The sequence below is a fragment of the Trachypithecus francoisi genome, unplaced genomic scaffold (assembly GCF_009764315.1).
Source record: "Trachypithecus francoisi isolate TF-2019V2 unplaced genomic scaffold, Tfra_2.0 Lachesis_group8, whole genome shotgun sequence".
NCBI lineage: Eukaryota > Metazoa > Chordata > Mammalia > Primates > Cercopithecidae > Trachypithecus > Trachypithecus francoisi.
The window spans coordinates 11,943,518-11,968,143 of record NW_022681473.1 but is presented as its reverse complement, the minus strand read 5'-3'; the positions used below and the strand labels follow the sequence as shown (position 1 = coordinate 11,968,143).

The window sequence follows — 24,626 nt, the reverse complement described above, 5'->3', positions numbered from 1 at the left end:
GCCTGTACCAACAAAGCCTTCCTTTATTAAACAGAGATCGCGTTACATTCCATCCAAAGAAGGAAATCCGGACGTGGTGAGGGATGTGTCCAGGTGGGCGCCCTGAACCCTGGTCCCGAGTGGGCTCTGATGGGTGGGAGGGCCCAGGTCCTGCCTGCCCACCCAGGCCTCACATGCCAGGGTGCGTGTCTGCATGGCCACCCACAGCTGAAAACAGGCGTGGGTGATCTGAAGCCCTGTCTGTGTTCTACTGTGGGAGAAACTGCCCCAATCCTTCCAGCAGTTTTGGGAGCAGGGCCTCCAGGAGCACAGGGCTGAGATGGGGTGGGAGGGAAGGTGACAAGGGAGGCCTTTATGAAGGGGGAGGGAGGAAGGGGGAAAGGAAAGGGGGGGCCCTGACTCATCTTAACAAGGCTTTGGGGCAGTTCTGTGCTACCGAGGCCCTGCCAGCCCCTCCTAGCAGTCCAATAGGGAGGCCACCAGGAACAAGGCATGGGATGGCCACAAGGGGGTGCCGCTGGCCCAGGGCTTGGCAGCTGGGACGGGGGGTACCCTGGAGATCCAGCCACCCCGAACAGTCCCTTTCTGAAGACATGCCGGCAACAAGGCACCTGCAGGCGGTTCTGGGGAATGGGGAGGGGGCGCTGGCTGCCTCAGATGTCCCCTCCCAAGGGCTGAGGCCCCCTGAGTATGGATCCGAGCTCCTTGGTCTTTGGTGCTTTCTTGAAATCCTTCTGGTGGTGGCAGAACCCAGTGGGGAAGAGAGAGGGGTCTTGCTGTGAAGTCCAGGCCCATCTGTCCCTCTGTCTGTCCCAGGATGGACATGTGGTGCTGGCTCAGTGCTGCCTCCATGGCCTGTCTGTCCATCCGTTCTGCCTCTGGCTCAGGGCTGGCTCCAGGCCCGTCTCCCTGTGTGTCGGCTTGTTCTGGGGTGGGTGTGTGCTCTGTCTCAGAGCTCCCCTTCAGGCCTGGGCTGTGCCCTAAGCCTCCTGGGGGAAGAAGCCGAGCTTGGCCAGTGACATCTCCTTCCGTAGCCTCATGATCTCCCAGAACATGGGCTCTGCTGCAGGCAGAGAGAGGGTGAACAGGTCAGGGACAGCTCAGGGTCACCTAGGGCAGATGGCCAGGTCCCCTCCTGTGGCTTTGAACAGGGCAGCTGGCACAGCACCCTAGGGTCCCCAGCCTCCAAAACAGATGACCTCAGCGAGTGGCTGGATCTCGCTGAGGCTCCACTCTTGAGCCTTGGAAACTGCTGAGTGCCGACCACACTCGAGGGACCTGTCTGCACCACACTGACAGCCACCCCCACAGCCCGATGCAGACGCGCAGGCACACGCTGTCACATGCAACGGTGGTGGTCCAGACCTGGGAACTACATTAGACAGACACAGATGCCTCCCTGGGACCCTCTCACAAGGACCCTGCGCAGTGAAGGGGGGACCACAGTGGCCATCCCGGGACCTAACAGGCGTCAACACCCAGCGTGCCTTGGCCTCCAAGGGGACTTGACCCCCAGGATGGAGAGAAGACGGCTCCTTACTCAGAGGGTCGGGCCAGACTGGTTCAGGAGAAGACTCAGCAGGGAGCAAAGGTTGGCGGAGGAGCAGGGAGCCAGGCCTTACAGAATGGGCTATGGGGGAAGGGGGTGGAGGGAGGCCCTGTCAAGCGTGGAGTAGAGTGGGAGCAAAGGCTGGAGGCGGGCGAGCCTGTGTTCAGGTGACCAGGAGGAGACGGCCACACCAGGGCCAGGGAGAGATTCACAGGGGTGGCCCCCTTGTGCAGGACCGGGAGAGGTTTGGTGGCGGAAGAAAGACCAACCAGACGGACTCGGGTACACAGCTCAGCACCCAGGAGGATGGTGTGAACCCTTTACTAACCCACAGCCCTCCCCGCTCCCCAGCCTCCTAGCTGAGTCTTGCCTCCACTAGGGGGCAGCTGGGCCCAGAGGCCTCTTCCCCACCTAGCCCCACTCCCGTGTGCCATCCCTGCACCGGCCACCAGGGGGCGCTCACCGTCCTGCCGCACCAGGCCTTGCTGGATGTAGCGGATGTAGGTGAAGAAGTTGCACACTGCGGTGATCTGTGGGCAGAGGCAGGGACGGTGTGACCTGCCAGCCCCACGCTCGGGGTCCCCTGACAGGCGGATCTGAGCCCAGAGCAGGAGGCCCCAGGTCCCCGCAAAGCCAGGCAGTGCTCTCTGACTCAGCTGGGACTGGGCTTTCAAGTAGTCATCAACAACAGCATGACTAGCACTGTTATAATAACAATAGCAGCAACCATTTCATCAAGCGCCTGCAGCGAATGAAGCAGACGTGCTTATTATTCCATTTTACATAGGGGAATGCGGAACCACCTGGGGGAGGCTGCTGACATCCATCACAGAGATGGCGGAGCTAATGAACCAGCGTGCAGCAGAGCTGCGAGATGAACCGGGCAGCCTGTCCCGGAGTCTACGCTCACCCTTCTCACAGGCCGGCTTGCTCCAGATGCTGGAGGTCTGGGCCAGCCAGGCCTCCGTCCAGTGCTACTCATAACACTGGGAAAGGAAAGGGGGTCAGAAGCTGCTCACCTGGGCTGCCCGGGGCCCTTGGAGCCTCAGGCCTGCTCCATGCCAGGCCCTGGGCACCCTGTGTTGGCTCAGACACTGCTATGAGGATTCATACCATGGAGAGGGTACATGGAGTTGGTGCCTGGCCCAGGGCCCCTTCCCAGGCCTGGGCCCCATCTCCCAGCTGCTGAGAGTGGGGGCACTAATGGCTCAGAGGTGCCCCCCTCTGTACCTCTACCTCCTGTAGACCTCAGTCGATGACTGACTTGTGTGGAGATAGAAAGGCCAGTCCCCTTGCCTCAGGGTGGAACCAACTCTGCTAAGAGCCCGGTGGATGGGGCTGAAGCTGGGCTGCAGCTGAGGCCATGTCCTGGCTGGACTCCCCCGTCCCTTCTCTCATTCTCCTGAGAGCTGCACACAATCTCCTGGTGAGGCTCTGCCTCTATGGAACCCAGCCTAAGACAGGGTGGAAGGTAGCTGGCAGCTGTGCCTGCCCACAACAGCCCCTACTGAATGTCCAACACTCCCGGGGAGGGACGTCGAGTGAGAGGGGCACCCACAGCCCGGGGAGTGGAGAAGCTTTGGGGAGGAGCAGGACGGTGGTGGCCTGGCAAAGATAGGGAGGTGCGAGAGAGCGGGGCGAGGTCGGGGGATCAGCCTGTTGTGGCAGGGACAGCGCTGCACAGGGAGGGTTGAGGAGAGGCTGCGGCAGGAGGGTTGGGCAGGGCAGAGCTCAGGACAGGAGCAGGGACAGTGGATGCCCACAGAGGCTCATGAGCGGGGAGTAGGAGGGAGGGTGGCTTTCTCTCTCCAAGGAGTGTGCTGGGGAGTAAACACTTCTCCCTGTAGACCCCACACGTCTTGGTCTTTCAGGGCAGGGACCACATCCTAAAACTTCAGACCTTCCTCACCTCATTTCCCGCCCCCAGCTTCACCCAGTGCAGCAGGACACCCAGGCCAGGGACTTAAAGTGCTAGAGGTGATTCTGTTGAGCATGGGAATATCTTTCGTGTGGCCTGCTGTTGAGCCCTGGTTGGGCCTGGAAAGGAGTGATGGAGACATGTGGCCACTGAACAAGGCTCAGTGGGCAGAAATCCACAGGGTAGGGGCTGCAGTGGACTCAGAGCCAGGATCCCAGGTCTCGGCCATGTGGCCCTGAGCATACCCCTTTCCTTTGCCGAGGCTCAGCCTCCCTTTCAGTAAATGGGTGCTCAGCACACCGCTGGGAGGACTCACGCTCAGAGGCCTTGTGGAGCCTGGCAAGGACAGTACAGTCTGCTGCCAGCAAAGGGACCGTTTGTCCCCTTTAGACCTGCTCCCCCGCGAGGAGCCTCTAGCAGGCCTGAGATGGTTCCTCGAACTGTGTCACTGGAAACATGTGTTTCCAAGCATGTTCTTTCGTTCCCCTCAATGCTCTTAAGAGTCAACAGGGGGACAGAGAAAGAGGAATCCCTGTCCTCAATCCCCAGCTCGGTGAGAACCCGTGTCCTGGTCTGGGTCACTCGGCAGGGGAGGGTGGGAGCTGGGATTCCCAGAGGCCCCTTGCCACTCACGGCCGACATAAGGCTGGTGCACCAGATGCACCTCTGAACCTTCTCCAAAGCCTTGGCCAGCACCTGAGTCTGGGTATCAGGAGCCCTGCACTCAGCCGGAACTCTAGCATCGCTCCTGGCTTAGGTGACACTGAATGACAGAGGGGGGCGATGTCATCCCATGACCACCTTCCATACATAAGGCTGCGTCTGAGCCGACTGGAGAGTGGCCCTCCCAATGGCTCTGAAGTCAGCTGCCCTGTGTGACAAGGCCCTATGGCAGGGGACTGCGGGTGTCCTCTAGAAGCTGAGGGTGTCCCCTGCCAGCAGGCAGCAAGAAAACAGGGACCTCAGTCCTTCAAACACAAGGAACTGAATGCTGCCAACAGTATGAGTTTCGAGGAGGACCCTGACTTCCAGAAAGGAACACAGTCCCCTGACAGCTTACTGCGACCTTGCAAGTCCCTGAGCAGAGAATCCAGTAAGTAGCGCTTAGACTCCCGACATGGGGAACTGCGTGCAATCAAACCACTGCCCTTCGCTTGGCTGTGTGGCCCGAGTCAGTCTCTGTGCCTCTCTGAGCCTGTACCCTGCTCTGTAAATCAAGATGTAAGGCTGGGTGTGGTGGCTCACACCTGTAATCCCAGCACTTTGCGAGGCCGAGGCAGGCAAATCACCTGAGGTCAGGAGTTCAAGATCAGTCTGGCCAACATGGTGAAACCCTGTCTCTACTAAAAATACAAAATTAGCTGGGTGTGGTGGTGTATGCCTGTAATCCCAGCTATTTGGGAGGCTGAGGCAGGAGAATTGCTTAACCTGGGAGGCAGACGTTGCAGTGAGCCGAGATTGTGCCACTGCACTCCAGCCTGGGTGAGAGAGTAAGACTCCGTCTCAAAAAAATAAATCAATAAAAATAAGTAAATCAAGGTGTAGTGCTATTCATAACTCCCAGGCCCAGGGCCCAGAGTCCCAGCACCCAGGTGGCCCCAAAGGAGCCAAGGCTGACTCACCCTGGCCCGGGAAGATGGCGAGATGTAGTAATGGCTTTCGGAGTCTCCGAGCCGGATTCGGTGGCGGCAGGTGCGGGTCAGTCCGCTCAGGGCACATGTGCTGGGGGAAAGCAAAATGGGTCATGAGGGCTGGTTGGGGTTTGTCCCCCTCCCCCCACTCCTGCATGCAGGGAAGATGCAGCAGCCAAGTGGATGCATGGGGAGGGGCAGGCCTCCCTTCCCCCACCCAGGCTTCCAAAGGAGCCCAGAGCCAGGCAGAGAAGGGAGCTGGCCCCAGCTGTCCCCGAGACAGTCCTCGAACTAAGCTGAGCTCTACCCCTAGAACCCTTGTTTTGCCCCTACTGGGCAAGAGAATTTGGTTAATCTCATACCAGGTGTACAGACTCCCACCCTCTGCAGGCTCTGCAAATGCCTCTCCCTCCACTTCTGGGGACTCAGACCAGGCACTCCTCCCCCAGCTAGGTCAGAGTTGAGATCTGGCTGCCTCCCCCTTCCCAACACTCAGCGGCTCCCCTGCTTTATCCATCCAGGCATTCTGACCCCATTAACCCCCATGGTTCTCAGCCGTGTGCCAACCAACCCCGTCTAAGAGCCTTCTCCCGTACCCTCTTCTCTCCTCCCCCTAGTCATGCCTGACCTCGCTCAGCATCTTCAGCCACCCACACGCAGGGTCTCTGTGGGCCCTGAGCAACCCCCATCTGGGCCCCACTCCCCAAATCTGCTCTTCACTGGCCATGATCTGCTCAGCTATCTCTTCCTCACCCTCCGCTTGGTCACCAAGTCCCCAGGTCAGGGCACAGCAGCAGGGCTTTTGGCCTGCATCCCCTCGGCTCCTTCTGGTCAACTCTCTGCCTCATTGCTCTCTTTCTTCTCCACATCAGAGCCAGGGGCTCCTCCAAAAACCCACGTCTAACCCATCATCCTTCCCTCTTGCTTTCCTAATTCCAAGAAATAGGGAGAATCCCAAATAAAAGTAGGTTTAAAAAGCTCCTTGGCTGCAGGACTTATCAGAGCATTTGTTGCCTCCTGGTTCACTGGGACTCTGATGGACCGGAGAGCCTCTTTTCAGGTGGCAGCTATTGATGACATTTTTTCTTTTTCTTTCTTTTTTTTTTTTTTTTTTTTTTGAGGCAGGGTCTCACTCTATCACCCAGACTGGAATGCAGTGGTGCGATCTCAGCTCACTGCAACCTCCATCTCCCAGGCTCAAGCAATTCTTCTCACTCAGCTTCCAGAGTAGCTGAGATTACAGCCGTGTGCCACCACACCTGGCTATCTTTTGTATTTTTAGTAGAGATGGGATTTTCTCCATGTTGGCCAGGCTGGTCTCGAACTCCTGACCTCAGGTGATCCACCTGCCTCAACCTCCCAGAGTGCAGGCGTGAGCCACTGCACCAGGCCTATTGATGACTTTTGCCGCACTGGCTGGTGGGTTAAAGCCCAAACCTGTGAAGGCTCTTTACACTCTGGCTCCAACAACCTCTGCAGCCTCCACCCCAATTCCCTGTCCCCCCACTGCTTAGCCAGATGCCCCAGTGGTGCTTCTGTTAATACCCCAGCTTCTCATACCTTTGTACATTCTGTTCCCTCTGCCAGAAATGCCCTTCCCTGCTTGGCAAACTTCTATTAATCCTTCAAAACCTGGCTCACATGCTCCCTCTCCATGATGAGCCTCCCACCAGGGCACCAGCCATCCCCAGCCAGCTCTTGGCTGCCAAGGTGAAATCCTCCCCAATTTCTGCCCCTTGCTCCCCCTGGCTATTTTGTTCCGCTGCTCCCCTGCTCAATGCCAGGTGAGTAGCTGGAGGACAAATGCCAGGGCTACTGCATTATTTATTGGCAGGGGCAGAGCCAGCAACTGACAATCATGGTTCAAGAAGAAGGGGAGGGCACAGGGCAGGCCAGTCAGGAAGAGGCAGACCCCAGCTCCCGGCCTCTCTGGAGAGCCTGCAGGGTCACAGGAAACCTGCCAAACTGCCTTCTTGCCCTGCGGGGGCAGCAACTGTCCCTGTCCCATTGGCGCTGCTGCATCCTGACCGCCCCTCGGCGCACCGAGCGCACAGCTTGGCGGAGCTTTCCTGCCTGGGCAGGAAGGAGCTAAGACTCTCAGCTTACTTGGTGCTGCTGCACTCAACCTCGGCCACCTTCACTGCAGGCAGCGTCTGCGAAGCCACCGGCTCAATGGTGAGCGTATTGTCCTCCACGGCGGCCCGTACCAGCGTTGAGAGCTGCGGCAGACCAGGGTGGCAGGCAGGGTGGTAAGGGGCTGGGCCCTGGTGGAGGGGCGGGTCCCCCAGCTGTCCCCGCCTCTGCCATGCCTCACCTCCTGCATGGTGAAGTCCAGGCAGGGGCCCACGTCCTCGCGGTGCACCCTTTCCAGGAAGGGGCAGGTCTTGTCCAGGGTGGGGGCTTCCCTCCAGGCCTGGAACTCTGCAAACAGGATTGTGTCCACCTGTGGGGGAGGGCAAGCGGGGTAGGGGCAGTCAGGGGACTAGGGCCAGCACAGAAGATGCAGGCTGAGCTGAAGGGGAGCGAGGGAGGATGTGGGGCAGTCCCAGCAAGCCAGCAGGTCAATCCCCAGCAGACGTGCAGGGAAGCCAAGTCCAGCGGCAGCAGAACTCCCTTCTGCCCTTTGCACCAAAGAATTTAGAACTAGAAGTTTTGTTTCCAGGTCGGCGTTCAATTTCTTGGTGCAATAGGATTTTAGAGTGGGGTGCAGGGTTTTGTCCTGAAGACCGTCACTGCCTCCTTGAGGAGGAAAAGTCAAAGAGCAACTGGCAGGAGGCTACAGGTACCAGCAGGTACACAGGCACGTGCACACAGGAGGGGACACACACAGGCTGCCCTGGGCCCACGCCTCGGAGGCGACTGCTGGCCTACCCCAGGCCGCATGCAGAGGGAGGGAGGCTGGGAGGGGGCAAAGTGGGAGGCCCTTCTCTGGGGTCATTTACCTGTCGGGAAAAGGAGGGAGAGGGAGTGGAGGCGGGGGCTGGGGGCTCCCCAGGAAGGAGCTGCCAGGCCGGCTCGTAGGTGAGGTGAACCGCCTTGCTGGGGACCACGCAGAGGAGCAGGGAGAGCAGCGGGGCCAGCCCGGGCTGGGCCGGATGGACAGATAGACGGACGGACATACAGGCAGACAGGTAGACAGGTACACAGAGACAGAACAGGAGGAAGGGGAGAAGTTAATGTACATTCAGAAGCTCAGAGCTCAGGAGGTGGATGAGGGCCTGCTCGGCTTCCCTGGAGGCCCTGGAGACAGAGGTGGAAGCCAGGATGGAGTCGAGTGGGCTGGCGCCAGGGACCCAGGAAGCTGAAGGCACCACAGCCCTCTGAGTGCAGCCCTGAACTCAGCTCTTGACGTCCCTGTCTTTTTGGTTCCTCCAGCAGCCCCAAGAGGCCCCATTTATCAGGTGAGGAAGCTGAGGTGCTGACAGGTGGCCGCATTTGCCTACGGACCATGACCATGAGTCCAGCCCAGCCTGGACCCAGCAACCAGTGTGGCCAGCTGAAGTGGGACAGAGACACCCTCCAAAGGCCACGCTTGTCTCAGCCCCACAGTCAGAGGGCGCCAGGAACTCCCTGAGCACAGGGCTGTAACCAGGTGGTCCTGGGGCTCAAGGCTGTGGCCACACAGGGTTCAGGCAGCCTCTCCCCTGAGGCCCAGTGGCTGCTGCTTGGTCTCTTAAGGCCAAGGAAATGTGTGTCTCAGTGGAAGCCCCAGATCCTCAGGGCCAAAGCCAGGCTCAGGTGCGAGGCCACCACCTACTGCTTAGAGTCAGCGGGGCAGGGAGGGGGCCTCAGGTCCCCAGATGGTGCACCCTGGAGGCTGCAGGCCAAGTGCCTCGGACCACAGGAGGTTGGAGAGAAAGGACCTGCCCAGCCCTCACATCCCAGAGAGGTGCAGGACAGGCTCCAGGTCATACAGCATGGGGCAGGCTGGCCCTCACTGGGCTCTGGCCCTGCCTACCACAGGCCCTGCCACCCTTCCCCGTGCCCAGAGCCCGCCTCCCGCCCTCACCTCCTTGCCCTCTCTGTCTGGGGTGAGGGTGTGTCCCGCAGCGGGACACACGGCGGGGCAGAGGGTGCTGCTGGTGCTCTTGTGGCGAAAGTGGCCCTTTCGGGGCCCAGCCTTGGTGGGGCTCAGCAGCTGGGGGTGAAGCTCGCGGTTGGGAGAGGCTGGTGTGGACGTGATGACCAGCGTCTTCAAGGCTGTCACCTCTGCCTGCAGCATGTCGATCTGCATGGGATGGGATGGCTGTCAACCCTCACCCAGGCTGGATGCCATCCTGGCTGCCACCGCCTATCAGCCCAACTCAGGACAATGCACCCCTGCAGCGATGAGCACCTAGTCCCACCTGACGCCCTCAGAACAGCCTTCGAGGCAGAGACCCAGACACTCATTTTACACATAGGGAAACTGAGGCTCACAGAGGCAACATGGTCTGCCCAAGGTCATGCTGTGAGCAGGATTCTGTTAGGAACAAGTGTCTGGGAGCTGGCTAGGCCTCCCATGAGAGTTCTGGGGGCCCCCAGGAGCCAGGAAAGGCCCAGGCCTCACATTTTGCAGATGGGCAACCAGGCTTGGAGAGAGGAAGCAACTTGCCAGGCTCAGACAGCCACACTGAGTGAGGTTTCTGCTTTGCGAAGTGGGACTGGGAGGAGAGGGAAGAAGGTACAAGAATCACAGGGTCCTCCCAGCCCCAGCACAACCCCAGAAAAGGCTCTGCTGTGCAGCAGAATCACTGATGGAGTCCCGGGGCACTGGGCCCTGTGATCTCAGACCCCCACCCTTCCCTTCCCTCCCTGGGCCTGGGTTCACCCATTCCTGCTGGCCCCACTGGGCCAGGCGAGCGTCCACTCAGGCAGCGAAGCTCACTGCTCGCCGAGCCGGGAGGCAGGGCGGGTGCCTGGGCTGGCCTGGGCAGGCGGGGACGGGCCTCACCTTGCCCCCAGCCTCCTTCAGCTGCTTTTCTGATGCCGCCTGCTTCATGTTGGCTTCTCGAACCATCTTGTGAGCTTCCTAGGAAGAAGGCAGTCCCTGCATGAGTGGCGAAGAGCTGATGGACGCCCAGGTGACCCATTCCCCAAGTTGTTTCTGCTGCTCAGCCCGTGTACCTCGAACAGGCTGGCCGTCAGCTCCTCCAGCTCCTGTTCTAGCTGCTCCCGCACCTTGGAGAGCCGCTCACATTCTTCGTCCTTTAGCTTTAGCTCCTGGAGGAAAAGATGTAAGCACTTGAGCCCCTCAACATCCCCAGGCCTGGCATGGGAGGGACCAGGCCCACCTGACCAGGCTCCATCCCCCGGTCATTTTATGTGGGGCCCAGAGCTTACTTCTTCTGGTGCCACAGCATGAAGCTGAAATCCTGCCTGCCAGTTCATCAGAGCTCAGGGCAGGTTTGCAGTCAAGACAGGTGACCATCGGTGTGCCCAGCACAGGCCTGGCCTGCAGTTGGCCTCAGCGAGGGCACATCCCTCTCCTTTGGGCACATCTCTGGGTATCTGATGAGAGCCCACAGCTCTCCCAAGCTGACTTCTTCCCACCAAAGCCCCCCAAGCCTGCTACAGGCACCCACCTTCTGCGCTCTGTGCAGCTCCTCCTTCAGGAACTCAGAGCCCTTCTCTCGGATCTCCATGGAAGAGCTGCGCAGGCGCAACACGTCCAGCTGGGTGGCTGCAGGGCCCTCCTGGCCTTGGGCCTCCTCCCCTGCAGAGGTCTCCACCAGGGCTCCTGGGGACTCCCTGTGGCCTTGGCAGGGGTCCGTGCTCTTCCAGGGGACCGGAACAGCTGCAAGGGGAGGCGGGAGGCCCTGGTCTGGCTGGGGTGGGCTGGAGACAAACAAGGGCATCCGCAGGTTCAGGGTGGGGTCCTGAGGCCTGGAGAGCTGAGCCCAGAAACCACCCCGTGGCAATGTGCCTACCACTTGAGCCTCAGCCTTTCCATCTGAAAACTGGGACACTACCAGCTATCATCAGGGCTGTTACAAGGGCAAATGTTCAAGCACAAAGTCTCCTGGGGCAAGAGGCTCATTCCTCTTTGTCAACCACCCGCTCCAGCCCAGGGCTGAGGGCTGTGTTTGGCACATGCTAGGTGTTGAGCACACAGCAGGTGGTCAGCGTGTTTGTCTAACGGACGACTGTAAATGCATCAGGCGTGAGTCCCACTTGTATAAAGTGAAGCCTATTCCAATGGCCCTACCTCAAAGGCCACCGAATGATCAGAGGAGGTGTGCGTAAAACCTTGGCACCTCGGATGCACTCAAGCGGGAGCTGCCTTCACTGATACAGTTAATGCGAATTCTGCCCCTTTCAGGGTGGACCAGAGAGGAAGGATGAGGCCAGGGCAGGCAGGGCTGAGGCAGGAAGATTCTGCAAACATCTTAGGCAAGACAGACCCACTTCCTGTCCCCCTGGACTTGGTGGGGAGCAGTCCCAGCTCTCCCCTGGCCTGCCTTGTGACCTCAGGCAAACACTCACTTCTCTGGGCCTCAGGACCCTCCCTTCCCTGAAGCTGCAGACCCTGAAGGTGGTGTGAGGCCTCACTCCCCTCTATCCACACTCCCCACTCCAAAGTGGACCCTGGAGAGGGAAGGGAGGGCGAGGACCCGGCCAGCGGTGTTTTGTGCCAAGACAGCACCTCTGGACTCGCTCACTCAGCAAAAGCTGGAGGCTCCTGAGCCAGCAGCTTCTGAGCCGCAGCAGCCAGGGCTGGGGATGGGGGGCTGGGCAGGCCACTGATATCAGTGAGGGAAGTTGGGGGGAGGGGCTCAGGGAGGCTGCACCAGAGGGGGAAGGCAAGGCCAAGGAGAAAGTGGGACTCAGGACAGCTGAGGCAGAGGGAGGAGTGAGAGGCAAGTCTGTGGACCAGTCTCCCCTCCCTGTCCTCAGGACCTTGGGAAGGTCACCAAGCAGCCCCTGAGCCTCAGTTTCTCCCTTGGTTAACACACAGAAAATGGGTTCCCAGAGACTCCAGCAAGGAGCCCACTTCCAGCAATGAGTCCCTTCACACAGATCTGTCCAGCTGCCCGGCTCCACCTGCCCTCCGCTCTGGATCCAGCCCAGTGTGGCCTCAAGGCTCCTCAGGCTGGGTCCTGCCTGACAGGGATGTGGGTTTGAGGATTAAGGTGGGGACACATATCCATTACTCCATCAACAGTGTCTATGCCAGGCAGGGCTCTCTCCTAATACTCTTGTTTGGGAAAGTCTTGTTGGCAACGGTCCCCCGCAGCCTGAGAGCTATGGTGGTGCCCTGGGCTGGGGTCTGTGCCCTGGGGACTCACATTGCCAGACTCTACACAGCTCCCTAACCACGCTGTCTCCTTTAAAATTCTCTCAACAGCCGCCAGGCGCAGTGGCTCATGCCTGTAATCCCTGGGAGGGATTACTCTGGGAGGCTGAGGCAGGTGGATCACCTGAGGTCAGGAGTTCGAGACCAGCCTGGCCAACATGGTGAAACCCCGTCTCTGCTAAAAACACAAAAATTAGCCGGGCCGAGATTGTGCCACTGCACTCCAGCCTGGGCGACAGAGCAAAACTGTCTCAAAACAAACAAACAAACAAACAAAAAACTCTCTGATCGGCACTCGTGGCATCATTCCATTCTGCAGATGAGGGGACAGAGGCTCACAGAGTGAAGGCACTTGCTGGGGGTCATGCAGCTGGTCAGTGACAGTGCTGGGACAGGTGGCCAGGTCTTCAGCCCAGGCCCAAAGCTTCCCCACTGCAGGGGAAGGGTAGGTGGGTAGGGAGAGTGAGTGTCGGAACTGGCACATCTGCTTCAAGATGAAGGGCTGCTGGGCCCAGGGGGACTCGGAGGCTCCTCTTTGGCTGCAGTAGGGAAATCTGACCCACTTCTGGCCCGAACTGGCTTCTCAGACTCTGCGCAGGCCCAGAAACCCCCTTTCCAGAAGGGAAGGCCTGGGCAGGGGGAACTGTGGCAGAGAGAACAGGCCAGATGGGGCAAGCCTGGAGTCCACGTCAGCCTCTGACCTGGGGTACACATGAGCCCCTGGGAATGCTACTGAAATTCTCTGAACCTGCTTCCACACCTGAGGGATAGGAGCTGAAATCCTGCAGGAGGGGCTCTAAGAATCAAGAGCTCTAAGAGCAGTCCCAACCTGGCGCCGGGTGAATCATGTTCAATCCACAGCCATGTTTGGCTGAGACGCCCACGAAGCCTACCTGGCCTCTGGGTCCCGCAGCTTAAACTGGAGGCCTGGGGACCCTTGCCAACAAGACTTCCCCAAACAAGGGTATAGGAGAGAGCCCTGTGTGGCATAGACACTGTCGATGGAGAGATAGGTATGTGTCCCAACTTTCATCATCACGGCCCAAGTCCTCAGGTGGGACAGGATGGCCATAGTCACTCAAGCTGGGCTGGAGGCTGCTCACTACAGGCCAAGGGCAAGAGGCGACAGCACAGGACAGGACAGAAGACTCACCATTGCCTACGCCCTGACCGAGGAGAAGCAGGCTGCCGGCCCTCCCATGGGGGCCGAGCTTCATCCACCAGTGTGGTCTGGGCCTCTGGCCACAGTGAAAGACTAACTGTCTCTCCTGCTGGTCCCAAGCACGTGGGCTGGAGGTGTGGCTGGCTGTCCTCTCCATTTTCCCAACAGGCACTCACTTTTGCCTTGTGGGACGGAGTGGGGACAGGGCCCAATTTTGCAGCCAGAGGAAACAGTGGTCCAGGAGGTCTGAGACAGAGTCTGTGACACCCTTCCCATCCCCCCCAGTAGAAGAGCCCAAAGCCCAATCCTAATGGCAGGAAGTGTGGGACATGGGAACGGTGGGACCACCCGGTAGCCACCAACTCCCCAACGCCAAAGGTGGCAGGAGCAGGAGGGGAAGAAGGGCCTGACCTGCCCTTGGAGGGTAGCCGGAATCTGCAGACCTTCCTCCCCCTCATTTCCGGGCTGCAAGGCCCACTCCTGAGACTCAGAAATTTCAAAGAAGGGACCCTGGGCTCCTCAGGTCCAGCCGAAGCCAGAATCTCCGATCTCACACACACTTCCGCCTCCCAGACCAGAGGCCTGAAAACCCGGCTGTGAACACCCAAGTCAGTGGCGAACTCAGTCCTAGGACAAGCAGGGACCACTTAGGGTTCTGCTGCCCAACGTCCCTACCCTCCTCAGTCCCAGTCCACCGCTCTCTGTACAAACCTCCTCAGTCCCCGTTCCCTGCGGAAACAGAGCCCAGCATCTGAGATGAGCCACAGATGCCTCTGGAAAGGGGCCTGCTCAGAGGGTAGGAGTCAAGGTCAGAGGGAGATGGGGCAGCCAACATCCCCCATCCCAGAGCCAGCTCCCACCGCCGAGAGGCCCCCGGGCAGTTCATACAGGAAAGGCCCCACGGGTCACTTCCCCAGGAAACACACAACTAAGAGAAAACGCAGCAACCACAATCCTCACCCCACCAGGCCCACCCTAGGAGGGCCAGCAGGGCTCTTGCCCCGACCCACAAAATAAGAAGGAGACCTCGACTCCGCGGCCCTCAGTATCTCCCTGAGCCACCAGGGCCTGGCCAGAGGCCAGACCAGCCTATCCCTCAACCAGTGCCCAAGATGACCCTGTCCAGTTATCTCCTGGAACTAAAGACCCCTGTTGGTCATGGGCACAGTGGATTCATTAAGCAGGGGAGGGGACAGCACGGGTGGCTCTGAAACTGGGCCAAGTAGAGGGCTGGGAGGGTGCACTGGGACCACTCAGCGTGCTGCCAGGGCCCAGGCCTCTAGGGAGGCTGCAGAAACCCCGACCAAGGCCTGGCTCCTGGGGCTGGTGCCATGGCACAGGGGCCTGTTCACACTCACGCTCTGCCTGTGCAGTGAGGCTGAGGGGACGGAGGCTGACAGCCATGTGACTCATATCCAGGGACCGAGGGAGTCCCAGGAAAGGGTTGGTGGGCTAGCTCTCAGGCCAGCCTGCAAGCCCAGCAAAGCTCAGCTCCCCTAAAGAGCGGCCAAGTCTTCAGCCCCCAACCCACAATCATGTCAGGTTCCCAAGCGCTTGGCCACATCCGTGTCAGCCCACCACTCCCCAGGTGTTGTGGCCTGGAAGCTCGGGACGATTGCAGGGAGATGTGCTCCTCCACCTGGTTTCCAGATGAGGCCCCTGAGGTTCAGAGAGGGATGGTAACCTGGCCAGAAAACACAGCAAGGATGGCCAGAAAACACAGCGGCAGGATGGGAACTGAACTCAGAGCACAGGCATAGCACATCACGTGGCCTGTCACCCAGAGGAAAGGGGATGAATGGCGGTTTCGGAGAAGTGAGGCAGGAGGCAGATGGGGTTTGAGGAAGTCTGAGACAGCGCCCAAGTACTAGGGGTGCCACCCAAGACGGCTGTACAGCCAGGCAGGACCTGGGCTAGGAGGGGACAGCAGAGGGGACACACAGAAACAAAAGATGGGAAGGGGGAATTGTGGGAGGACCAGCAGCTGGATAGGAGGCAGGAAAAAGCAGTAATTAATTAAGATAATTCAAAACTAAGGAAAAGGTGAAAGTTGAGAACAGCGGTACCCATGCTGGGAATGAGGAACTGGGAGGGGGTCTTTCAGGGACAGGAAAGCCAACCACAGGGTGGCTGAGGCATTTGGGAAGTGGCACATCCCGTAGGCAGCTAAGGGGGAACAGGCAGGATGGGGTGACGCTGTCGAGTGGCACTGGCTTGGGAAAGCAGCCGCAACCTGAGCCTGGATGACGGGCTATCAGAGGAGACAACAGCTTGAGAGCCAGCTGGAAGAACAGACCAGAGTGTTGGACACTGGAGCTGAAGAGTGTCCGGGACCCGGGGATGAAAGAGATCGTCAGGAGTCTCACTGAGTTGGGCCAGGATCCAATGAGCTCAAGGCAAGGAGGGGACAAAGAGACAGGTGGGAACCAAAGTGGGCCTGGGCCACAGGGGAAGGGGGAACCAGAGTGGGCAGAAGGGCACAACAGCAGGTCCTAGTAGAGACCATGGAGGAGGGGGAGAGAAGGTCAGGAACAGCGGGGGATGGGAAGCAGACCAGAACATCCAAAGCAGGGGAATCAGGCCGCCAGGCCAGCCCAGCCCAGCCCCGCCCCAGCAGGGGAATCCAGCCCTGTCTCTCCACGGGAGCCAGCACAGGGCCTAGGAGGGGGCGCATCTTACTACTCTTCCGCTACAGGGCTGGGCACGCAATACATCCTCAAATCTGCCTGTGGCGACCCTGCCCATTCAGTCCAAGCATTGACACCGAAGACCTCCAACAGCTAGCGTGTATACTGAGCACCCATTATGTGCCAGGCACCCCACCAGCCATGATTCATCCAATCTGCACGACCAGGCGGCCCCCTTCTTACCACATCCTATTTTGGTTTGCATCTCCCTCCCGCTACCTCATTTCCCAAGGCCTATTGGGCATAAATCCTGTACAGACCTCGGAGGGTCTAGGACAAGCAGGATTCTAATGAGGATGTCTGCCCCCGACACCCAGGTCCTGATTACGGAACAGCAGGAAAGATCTCCATCTGTTGAGGGGTAGGGCAGGCAGTTAGATCATGGAGGGCTTCCAGGGAGCAGCAACAGTGAGGGTTATACAACCCCTTCCCAACGAAAAGGACTGCGTGTCTGACCCTGGAGCCCTCGGGCCATACTTCAGACTCTGTCTCATGGCCTCTAGTCCCCTGTGACTTAGGCCTTACAGGCAGGAGCTCACAGATCCATGCCCTTAGACTAGCCAAGGCCCAGGGTAGGGAAGTGACTTGCTCAGGATCACACAGCCAGTTGATGGCCCCTGCAGCTCTGCCTGCCGCATAAACATGCTCCCCAAGCCCTGGGAGGTTGGAGTGGCCTCATCTCATTCCTGAGCCGCCCATCAATGCCTGGCCCGCTCTAGCCATAGGCATGATGAGCCCTGTCTCTGGGGAAACTGAGACCGGGGGGGGTGCTGCAACAGTGTCATGTGGGAACTCAAACGCTGGCTTCCACTGGCCAAGTCCCAAGTGCCCAGCACTGTGTTAGATACAGAAGTACTCAAGACGCTGTCCTCACCTCGTCACCTTGGAGCAGGCTTGGCACCCAAAACTATGAATGTGTGAAACTGCGGGGAATTGGAAGGGGAGCAGCCCAGTTTGGGGAGCACCTAAAGTCAGACTGGAGCTGCCTCTGGGTTTGGAGTTCAGGGCCCAGGCTCAGGAGTCTCAAGGAAGAGAACTCACCCAGACTGCTGCAGAGTCCAGCCACTGCCGCCCACCCCGGAAGAGCAGCCCAGGGCTGAGACCATGACCAGGACCTGGCCATTAACAAAGCACAGCTACCAAGAGACAGAGCTCAGTTCATTTCACAGGTGAGGAAACCAAGCCCAGAAACATCACTGACCCCGCCTAGGTCACCGACTCTTAATCCCAGCTCCTCCTATTCTAGGATCAGCAGTTCCCAATATACACCTGCCAGAGCTGTCATCAGCTTGGTCAGTCACCTGGCAAGCATGACTCTGAACAGGACCCCTCCCAACTGCTGCTGGAGTCTGGGTGAGCTCCTAGGACACCAAGCACCCAGTGGGGGCTGGCGGCTTGGCCCCTGACTCTAAATTCCTGTTTCCACACCCAAATAGGGGGCCATTGAAATACAGAGCTCAGGGTAACCCCCAAGCTCTGCCTCACCCCTGCCCCCAGCTCCTCACTGCCCCCCATCCTTTCCATCTGCATTTATGAAGCACCTATTATGATACGAGCTCAGCACCCAGCTAGGCCCCGGGGGTGCAGGGGTGCATGCAGGAAGTGAGCCACACTGAGGATTCTGTGGGGGTCAGCCTGGCAGCTGGCTCATCCAGAGTGGTGCTGGGAATATGGCAGGGGGGGCGGGATGGTGGGGAGGGGTCCTTGCCCAGGATTTAAGGCTCTCTGACTCTCCTCGAAGCAACCATCCATCTACTCGTGCCTCTCAGCTGTGTCTGGCCTTGGCCTGGATGCCTCCAGGGAAGGACATTCTCTGACCTGAGATCATTCCCACCCCCAGAAACCACTTATTTTACCTAGAGGCCCAGAGAAGGAAGTCCACATTCTCAAGGTCACACAGCAACTAACTCAGTGGCTGTGTTGCCTGAGTCCACCCGGCACAAGACACAGGCTTCCTGCAGAGGAAGCTACTCCCCAAACACAATTCACCCCAGGCAGGACTGCCCTAACCTCTCCAGGTATCACAAACCCATGTCAAGCACTTTCTCCTAAGCCAGCCTCCTTCCTCCCAGCACAATGCCAACAAATACACTAGTAGCCTTCAACTCTCTCCCTTTAAGAGTCTCAAGCCTTAGGGCAGGGCGTGGTGGTGAAAGCCTGTAATTCTAGCACTTTGGGAGGCTGAGGCGGGTGGATCACCTGAGGTCAGGAGTTCGAGACCAGCCCGATCAATATTATGAAACCCTGTCTCTACTAAAAATATAAAAATTAGCCGGGTGTGGTGGCGTGCGCCTGTAGTCCCAGCTACTCGGGAGGCTGAGACAGGTGAATTGCTTGTACTCGGGCTGCGGAGGTTGCAGTGAGCTGAGATCTCGCCACTGCACTCCAGCCTAGGTGATAGAGAAAGCCCCCGTCTCAAAAAAAAAAAAAAAAAAAAAAAGTCCCAAGCCTCTCCACACCTCACCCCTACCAGGAGCCCACTCTCTTCTGCACCCCTGCTGGGGATGAAAGGCCATCTCTCCCCTAGCATAGCAGCTCAACCTTTGCTAGGTGCCATGGAGTGAAGTGGATCCTGCCTGCCTTTCGAGGGGGGGCTTTGCTCACTCCCCAGCTGTAGCTGGGCAGTAGCTCTCTCCTGGGACCACTCATCTGACCCAGGGGGCACAGGAATACAACCTGTCACCCATTCGGGTCACATTTCCTCCAGGACCTGATCTTTCCAGGCCATTGGGAAGTGTTTGCCCAACTCGACAAAAACACAGCCTTTCTGCACATAACAGGGCAGGGGTGCCACATCAGATGGGCCAGGAACTGCCACTGCCCCTGAGAACCAGTGGCCTGAACAGACATAGCCACTGAGGCCACTAATCCAGGACCCGGAATCTGTGCTACCCCACTCCAGGCTGCAGGGGGATCCCACTCCACACCTCTGAGAGCCTCCGTACTTGGGGAGCCCCACAAGGAGGTTCTGCCCTCAACTTGGGAGCCACCCTGGCAGAGACCCAGCCCCTCTTTCCCAGCTACACTGCTTTCCAAGAGTTCATCCAGCCGAGGGGGTTGAGGGACGGGTTGGCAGGGTGGACTGGGGGTCTCTCTTCTAGGTGCATGCCCCAGAGTCGTGCACACTCTTCCCCATACCCCGACTCTTCTCACTTGCGCTCCTGATGATCTAGGAGGAGTTGACGCTGTCACCCCGGGACGGTCGGCTGCCCACCTTTCGCATCCTGCACCCCGAGAGAGACTCCCGACCCCTCCCCCGGAGTCTCTCGGCTGCAAGTCTGCTCGCCTGCAGGCAGGGCGAGGGCGCACAGCACCTCCGCGTGGCGGCGCAGATCCGGCGGGGACCCCCCCCCAATCATCCCGTCCCGCGAGGCGGCCGCGGCCCAGACCCGGCGCGGGACCGCGAGCGCGCGCGGACCTACCCGCTCCACATCCCGGCGCCTCGGGGCGCCCGGGCGTCTGTTCCCAGCGCCGCCGCCGCGTCCTCCCCGCGCCGCGTCCCCGCCCGCCGCCGACTCCTCCCGGGGCCGAGCCGCCCCACTGCCTGTCAGCCCAGCCCACGGCCGGTCAGTAGGTCTCAGTTGCCTGGGTTCGCGGTCCCCAGCCCAGCACCGACCCTGCCCTGGGCGGGTCACGTGGCGGAGCGGGGCGGCCCGAGGACACGTGCCCGGCCCCGCCCCTCCGCCGGCCCGACGCTGGGATCGGGCGCGCGCTCCCAGAGCGCGGCCCCACCCGGCCCGCCGCGCCGGGACACGGAGACCGCGGCGCAGGGAAGGAGCCCGGACCCCAACATCCCGCGGCCCGCGCCGCGCTCAGACACCATAGCTGACTCCTCCTCTCCAATCGCCCTCTGCACCACCCACTTTGAGCCACCCCTACTCAAGAACCTACAATGGCTCCCGGGCTCTCAGCTCTTGGATTCTCACACAGATTGTCACTTAAGGCCAGCAGACACCCTCCCCGATCCTCACCCGGCACTCCTTCCCTAGTCTATCTGCTTAGTGCCTGTCCCTGTGCAACATCCTGCCTGCTGGGAAGGGGAGGCGACAAACCCGAAACAAGTTTTCTGAGTCCTACTCTCCCAGTTTTATCCCGAAGTAGTTTCCACTTCTGGTCCAACTCTCCTCACCCAGCCTCCTGCCTCTTAACACACTGTGCCCATCCCTGCCTTTACCCACCATCTGCCCTCTGGATAGTATTCCCCACCCCACCCCCACCAACACACACACATACACACACCTGTCTGCTTCCACATCCTCCGTGAAACCCTTCCCTGAATCCCAGACCACTGGTCTACCTGTCCCTCAGTTCCTCTGTCCCACCCATTCTGAGTCCTGATCATTGGTCTCAACTTCAGCCTGGGACTGGACCAGTAAGAGCGGAACCCCTCTTCTCTCCCACCAGGAACCATGGCTCCCACCTTCCCTGTCGGGGGGAGGACTGGGAGCTTGGGGGGAGGTACTTCCCCTTCTAGGTGCTACCAGAGGTCCTAGTGCTGAACCCCTCCAGGCCCACTGACTCAGGCCCCAGGCTCAAGTTAGTCAGATCTTCATTTGAGGACACATTTTATTCATTCATTCAACTCATTCATACATTCAGCCACTCCATCTGAGCACAGACTATGGGCCACGCAAGGGCTGGTGACCCAAAAGGAAACTGTACAGACATAGACTCTGCCCTCCTGGGGCTCCACGATGGAGGATGGAGGATGAGGGAGGTATTCTCTAAGACCTCCATGTCCAGGGTACAAATAGACAATGCTCTTTCCCCACTGGGCATAGTGCACACCAAGGTACGGAATCTGGAGAGTGGAGGCGAGGTGGATTCTATGCCTTGCTTGCTCCCTTGGCCAGCACTTTGTGCAGTGAACAACCTAGGCAGTTCTCCATAGCATCCCTTCCAACTCTCTAGAATCATTCAGCCCAGGCGTCCCATAGCCATCACGCAGCAGGGCAGTTGTTTCCATGGCCATGGCTTCCAGAGGGCAGGGATTCTCTCTTTCTTGGAGCTGTGTTCCCTCACCCCGCCCCCACCCCAGCTCAGGGTCTGGCCCACCCAAAGCAGATGTCCACATGTGTTTGCTGGCTTGAATCCCTCATCAGTAGGTCTTGAGCAACTGTTGTCTTCCTGGCCCTTGTTTTGTTCACTATTTAGAGAAGGAGGAGAAAATGACACAAAAGGAACCCAGCACAGGGCCCTTGCCCTCCAAGTCTTCACAAGCACCGGGAGGAGATAAGTCATGGCAACACAGACCAGTGGGAGATAAAGGGGGTGGAGGAGGCGTCAGCTCAGGGCTGTGTCCCTGGAGGAAGAGTCCTCAGCCTGGGACAGCTGATGGACTGGGGAGGCCCTTGAGCGAGGTCTGGAAGGACAAGTGTGTGGTCACCACTCGGAAAGCATTGACACTCAATTTCTAACCAAAAATAGCCTGTCATCCATGCTTCCTGCTACCATGGACTCCTAGGCCTCACTGCCTCCCCCAGTAGGGAGGACCCTACTGCTCAGCTGAACTTGCTCCTCAGCCGAAAAGCATGGGCTCAGAGAAGTTAAGGAACTTGCCAGATATCACACAGCCACGAGCAGTGGGGCTGAGTCCTCTTACACCAGTTTTCCAAAAAGACCATCCAGAAACTAGAAGCTCACTGGCAGCTGCAGCTGTGTGCAGTCAGGCAGCAAGAAGTTCCTGAGCACAGGCTATCAGTGACTGGCCAGTGGTAGGTAAGGGAGAAATAAAAGTTGTGTCCAGGCCAGGCACAGTGGCTCACGTCTGTAATCCCAGCACTTTGGGAGGCCAGGGCAGGCGGATCACCTGAGGTCGGGAGTTCGAGACCAGCCTAACCAACATGGAGAAACCCTGTCTCTATTAAAAAATACAAAATTAGCTGGGCGTGGTGGTGCATGCCTGTAATCCCAGCTGCTCAGGAGGCTGAGGCAGGAGAATCGCTTGAACCCAGGAGGCAGAGGTTGCTGTGAGCCGAGATCGCGTCATTGCACTCCAGCCTGGGCAACGAGAGCGAAACTCCATGTCAAAAAAAAAAAAAAAAAAGTTGTGTCCTCTGCCCACAAGCCACTGCCCTCCTCAGCCTCCCTCCCTCTATCCCCTCTGCCTGCTACATCCCAAGCCTGACAGCCTTGACCACAGACCCTTGGCTGAAGGCAGCTGAGGAGTAGGAGACAGTCAGCCTGGATGACCCAGGCCCTGATCTTGGACTTACAGGTCTGTCCTCAGCTCACTGTGTGACCCAGGACGAGTGTCTTGCCCTATCTGAGCTTCAGTCTCCACCTCTCTACAGCCACCAAATTGGACAAGACAGTCAGAGCCATTCCCTAGGACTCTCTGAGCCCAGCTTCTCATACCAGCTGCTCTGAAGCTTGCCAAGATTCCCCTCCCCTCCATGCCGCAGGTCCTGAGCTCACCTGTCTGTGCCCCAGGGCTCTTCTCTCAAGTTCCCCTCAAGTGCAGGGCACAGGCCTAATGGGGCGTAGCGGACAGTCCCTGCACTCATGGCCAGGAACACGGGGCATGTCCCTCGGGCGGGGCACCTGGTGTGCTCCTCAGAAGAGTCCATGCTTGGAAGGCCAGACTGAGGGTCCCTCTGGAGGGTGCTGGGAAGGGAGGTAGCAGGAGCCTTCTTCCCCCCACTAGGCTGAGCCTCACACTAACCTTTGCTATCTCCCCAGAGCAGCAGCCTGGGAGGGAGGCACCACCTCCCAGGACAGCCGCTATCTCCTTCAACCCGGTAATTATTAACTCCTGTGGCTCCTCAGGCAGCAGAAGACACTGGGCCCTCCTTCCTGGGCTCTGGGCCAGGGGAGATGAGACACCTCAAGACGAGGCCCCTTGTTTCAGCCAGGCTCCCACATGGTCTGCTTGTCCCCTTGCCACACAGGCTGGGGCGTTGGAAAGTGCCTGTCCAGCCTTGACCCTGTCATAGCTGTCATAGCTGGCTGTGGAGCCCTAGATAGGCCCTCCTGCCTGTGACCACAAGCCTGAATATCCCCTTAAAACTGTTATTGGCTGGGCACGGAGACTCACGCCGGTAATCCCAGCACTTTGGGAGGCCGAGGCGGGCAGATCACCTGAAGTCAGCAGTTCAAGACCAGCCTGACCAACATGGTGAAACCCCGTCTCTACTAAAAATACAAAATTAACCAGGTATGGTGGCGCATGCCTGTAATCCCAGCTACTCGGGAGCCTGAGGCAGAAGAATTGCTTGAACCTGGGAGGCGGAGGTTGCGGTGAGCCGAGATCTCACCATTGCATTCCAGCCTAGGCAACAAGAGCGAAACTCCGTCTCAAAAAACAAAACAAACAAACAAACAAACAAAACTGTTTTTTTATTATTTTTTTAAATTCTTTTTCTTAGATTTGAGATTCCTAGTTTTGTCTTTTTTTTTTTTTTTTTTTTTTTTAATTTTTCAAGGCAGGGTCTCACTCTGTCACCCAAGCTGGAAGGCCGCCTCAAACTCCCTGGCTCAAGCCATCCTCCCACCTCAGCCTCCTGAGCAGCTGGGACTCCAGGCATGTGTCACCATGCCTGGCTAATTTTTTAATTTTTTTTTTTTTGTTTGGAGAGATGGGGTCTCACTACCCTTAAAACTTTTCACCACCACCACGCAGGAACAACTCTGTGGTAGCAGCTGGGAACACAGGCCTGGGGTCAGACAGGCTGGATTCAATCCCACTGTCAGACGGTGTGCCTTTCAGCACGTTAGCCTCTCTGTGCCTCAGTTTCTCCAACTATGAAATGGATTCTCACCCTCCAAAGCACACCAGGCCAGTTGCCACTGCCCAGATGTGCCCATTCCTCTTCTTTCCACATACTATCCCACCTGTCTGCAATCTCCACTGCATCCTGCCTCTGCTGGTAAGTTTCTCTTTTGTTCATACCCCCTCCTCTAGGAAGCCCTCCCCTGTGGGTTACTTTTTTCCTCGGCAGACACCAGAGCCCTCAGACACATGGTTAGCCCTGCATCATGACAAACACCCCATGGAACTGTTGGACACTCCCGCAAGAACTGAGTGGCCCTCTGGGCAGAGGCTGGGCCATCCTCGTCACCCTTCTCAGTGTCCCCTTGCCTGGTACACAGACCCCATCCATCTGTGGGATGGTGTGAATGTGCCACCCTGTCTTCATCTGACCCGAATTCTCATCCTAGTTCTGCCACTCGCTGGCTGTGTGGCCTCAGGCAAGTCACTTAACCTCTCTGGGACTCAGTTTCCTCATCTATATAAAATGGGAACAGTTCTTCCCTGTGAAGTAGTGAGTATTAAAGCAGATAACATTTGTGGCCAGGCGCAGTGGCTCACGCCTGTAATCCCAGCACTTTGGGAGGCCGAGGTGGGAGGATCGCTTGAGCCCAGGAGTTCAAGACCAGCCTAGGCAACAAACCGAGACCTCA

At 58.6% G+C, this 24,626-nt stretch overlaps 1 protein-coding gene across 8 annotated transcripts; it reads right to left on the bottom strand.

The window, feature by feature from the left end:
* RAB3IL1 (RAB3A interacting protein like 1) lies at nucleotides 1-22,891 on the bottom strand. Of its 8 annotated transcripts, none has more exons than XM_033207439.1 (11): nucleotides 22,641-22,891; nucleotides 10,663-10,915; nucleotides 10,205-10,300; nucleotides 10,032-10,109; nucleotides 9,108-9,326; nucleotides 8,041-8,184; nucleotides 7,413-7,541; nucleotides 7,205-7,317; nucleotides 5,090-5,189; nucleotides 2,013-2,079; nucleotides 1-1,063 (listed from the first exon to the last, which is right to left on the bottom strand). In XM_033207439.1, exons 1-11 carry the CDS (start codon nucleotides 22,790-22,792, stop codon nucleotides 981-983), a joined length of 1,434 nt encoding a protein of 477 aa, XP_033063330.1. In that variant the 5' UTR covers nucleotides 22,793-22,891; the 3' UTR covers nucleotides 1-980. The 8 variants fall into 8 exon arrangements, with proteins under 8 accessions (XP_033063330.1, XP_033063331.1, XP_033063325.1 ...); XM_033207440.1 differs by lacking the exon at nucleotides 22,641-22,891 and adding an exon at nucleotides 19,646-19,932; XM_033207434.1 differs by lacking the exon at nucleotides 22,641-22,891 and adding an exon at nucleotides 13,528-14,263 and having other exon boundaries at nucleotides 1-1,060.
* Between the last annotated feature and the right edge of the window lie 1,735 nt (nucleotides 22,892-24,626).

Bases quoted from the DNA above. Each gene is read 5' to 3' on its own strand.
- RAB3IL1 (XM_033207433.1), bottom strand. From the start codon at position 13,994: ATGAGGGGGAGGAAGGTCTGCAGATTCCGGCTACCCTCCAAGGGCAGG. The intron at 10,916-13,527 runs GTGAGTCTTCTG...GTTTGTCTCCAG, and splicing joins CGGTCAGGGCGTAGGCAATG to CCCACCCCAGCCAGACCAGG. The intron at 10,110-10,204 runs GTACACGGGCTG...CCTTCTTCCTAG, and splicing joins TGACGGCCAGCCTGTTCGAG to GAAGCTCACAAGATGGTTCG.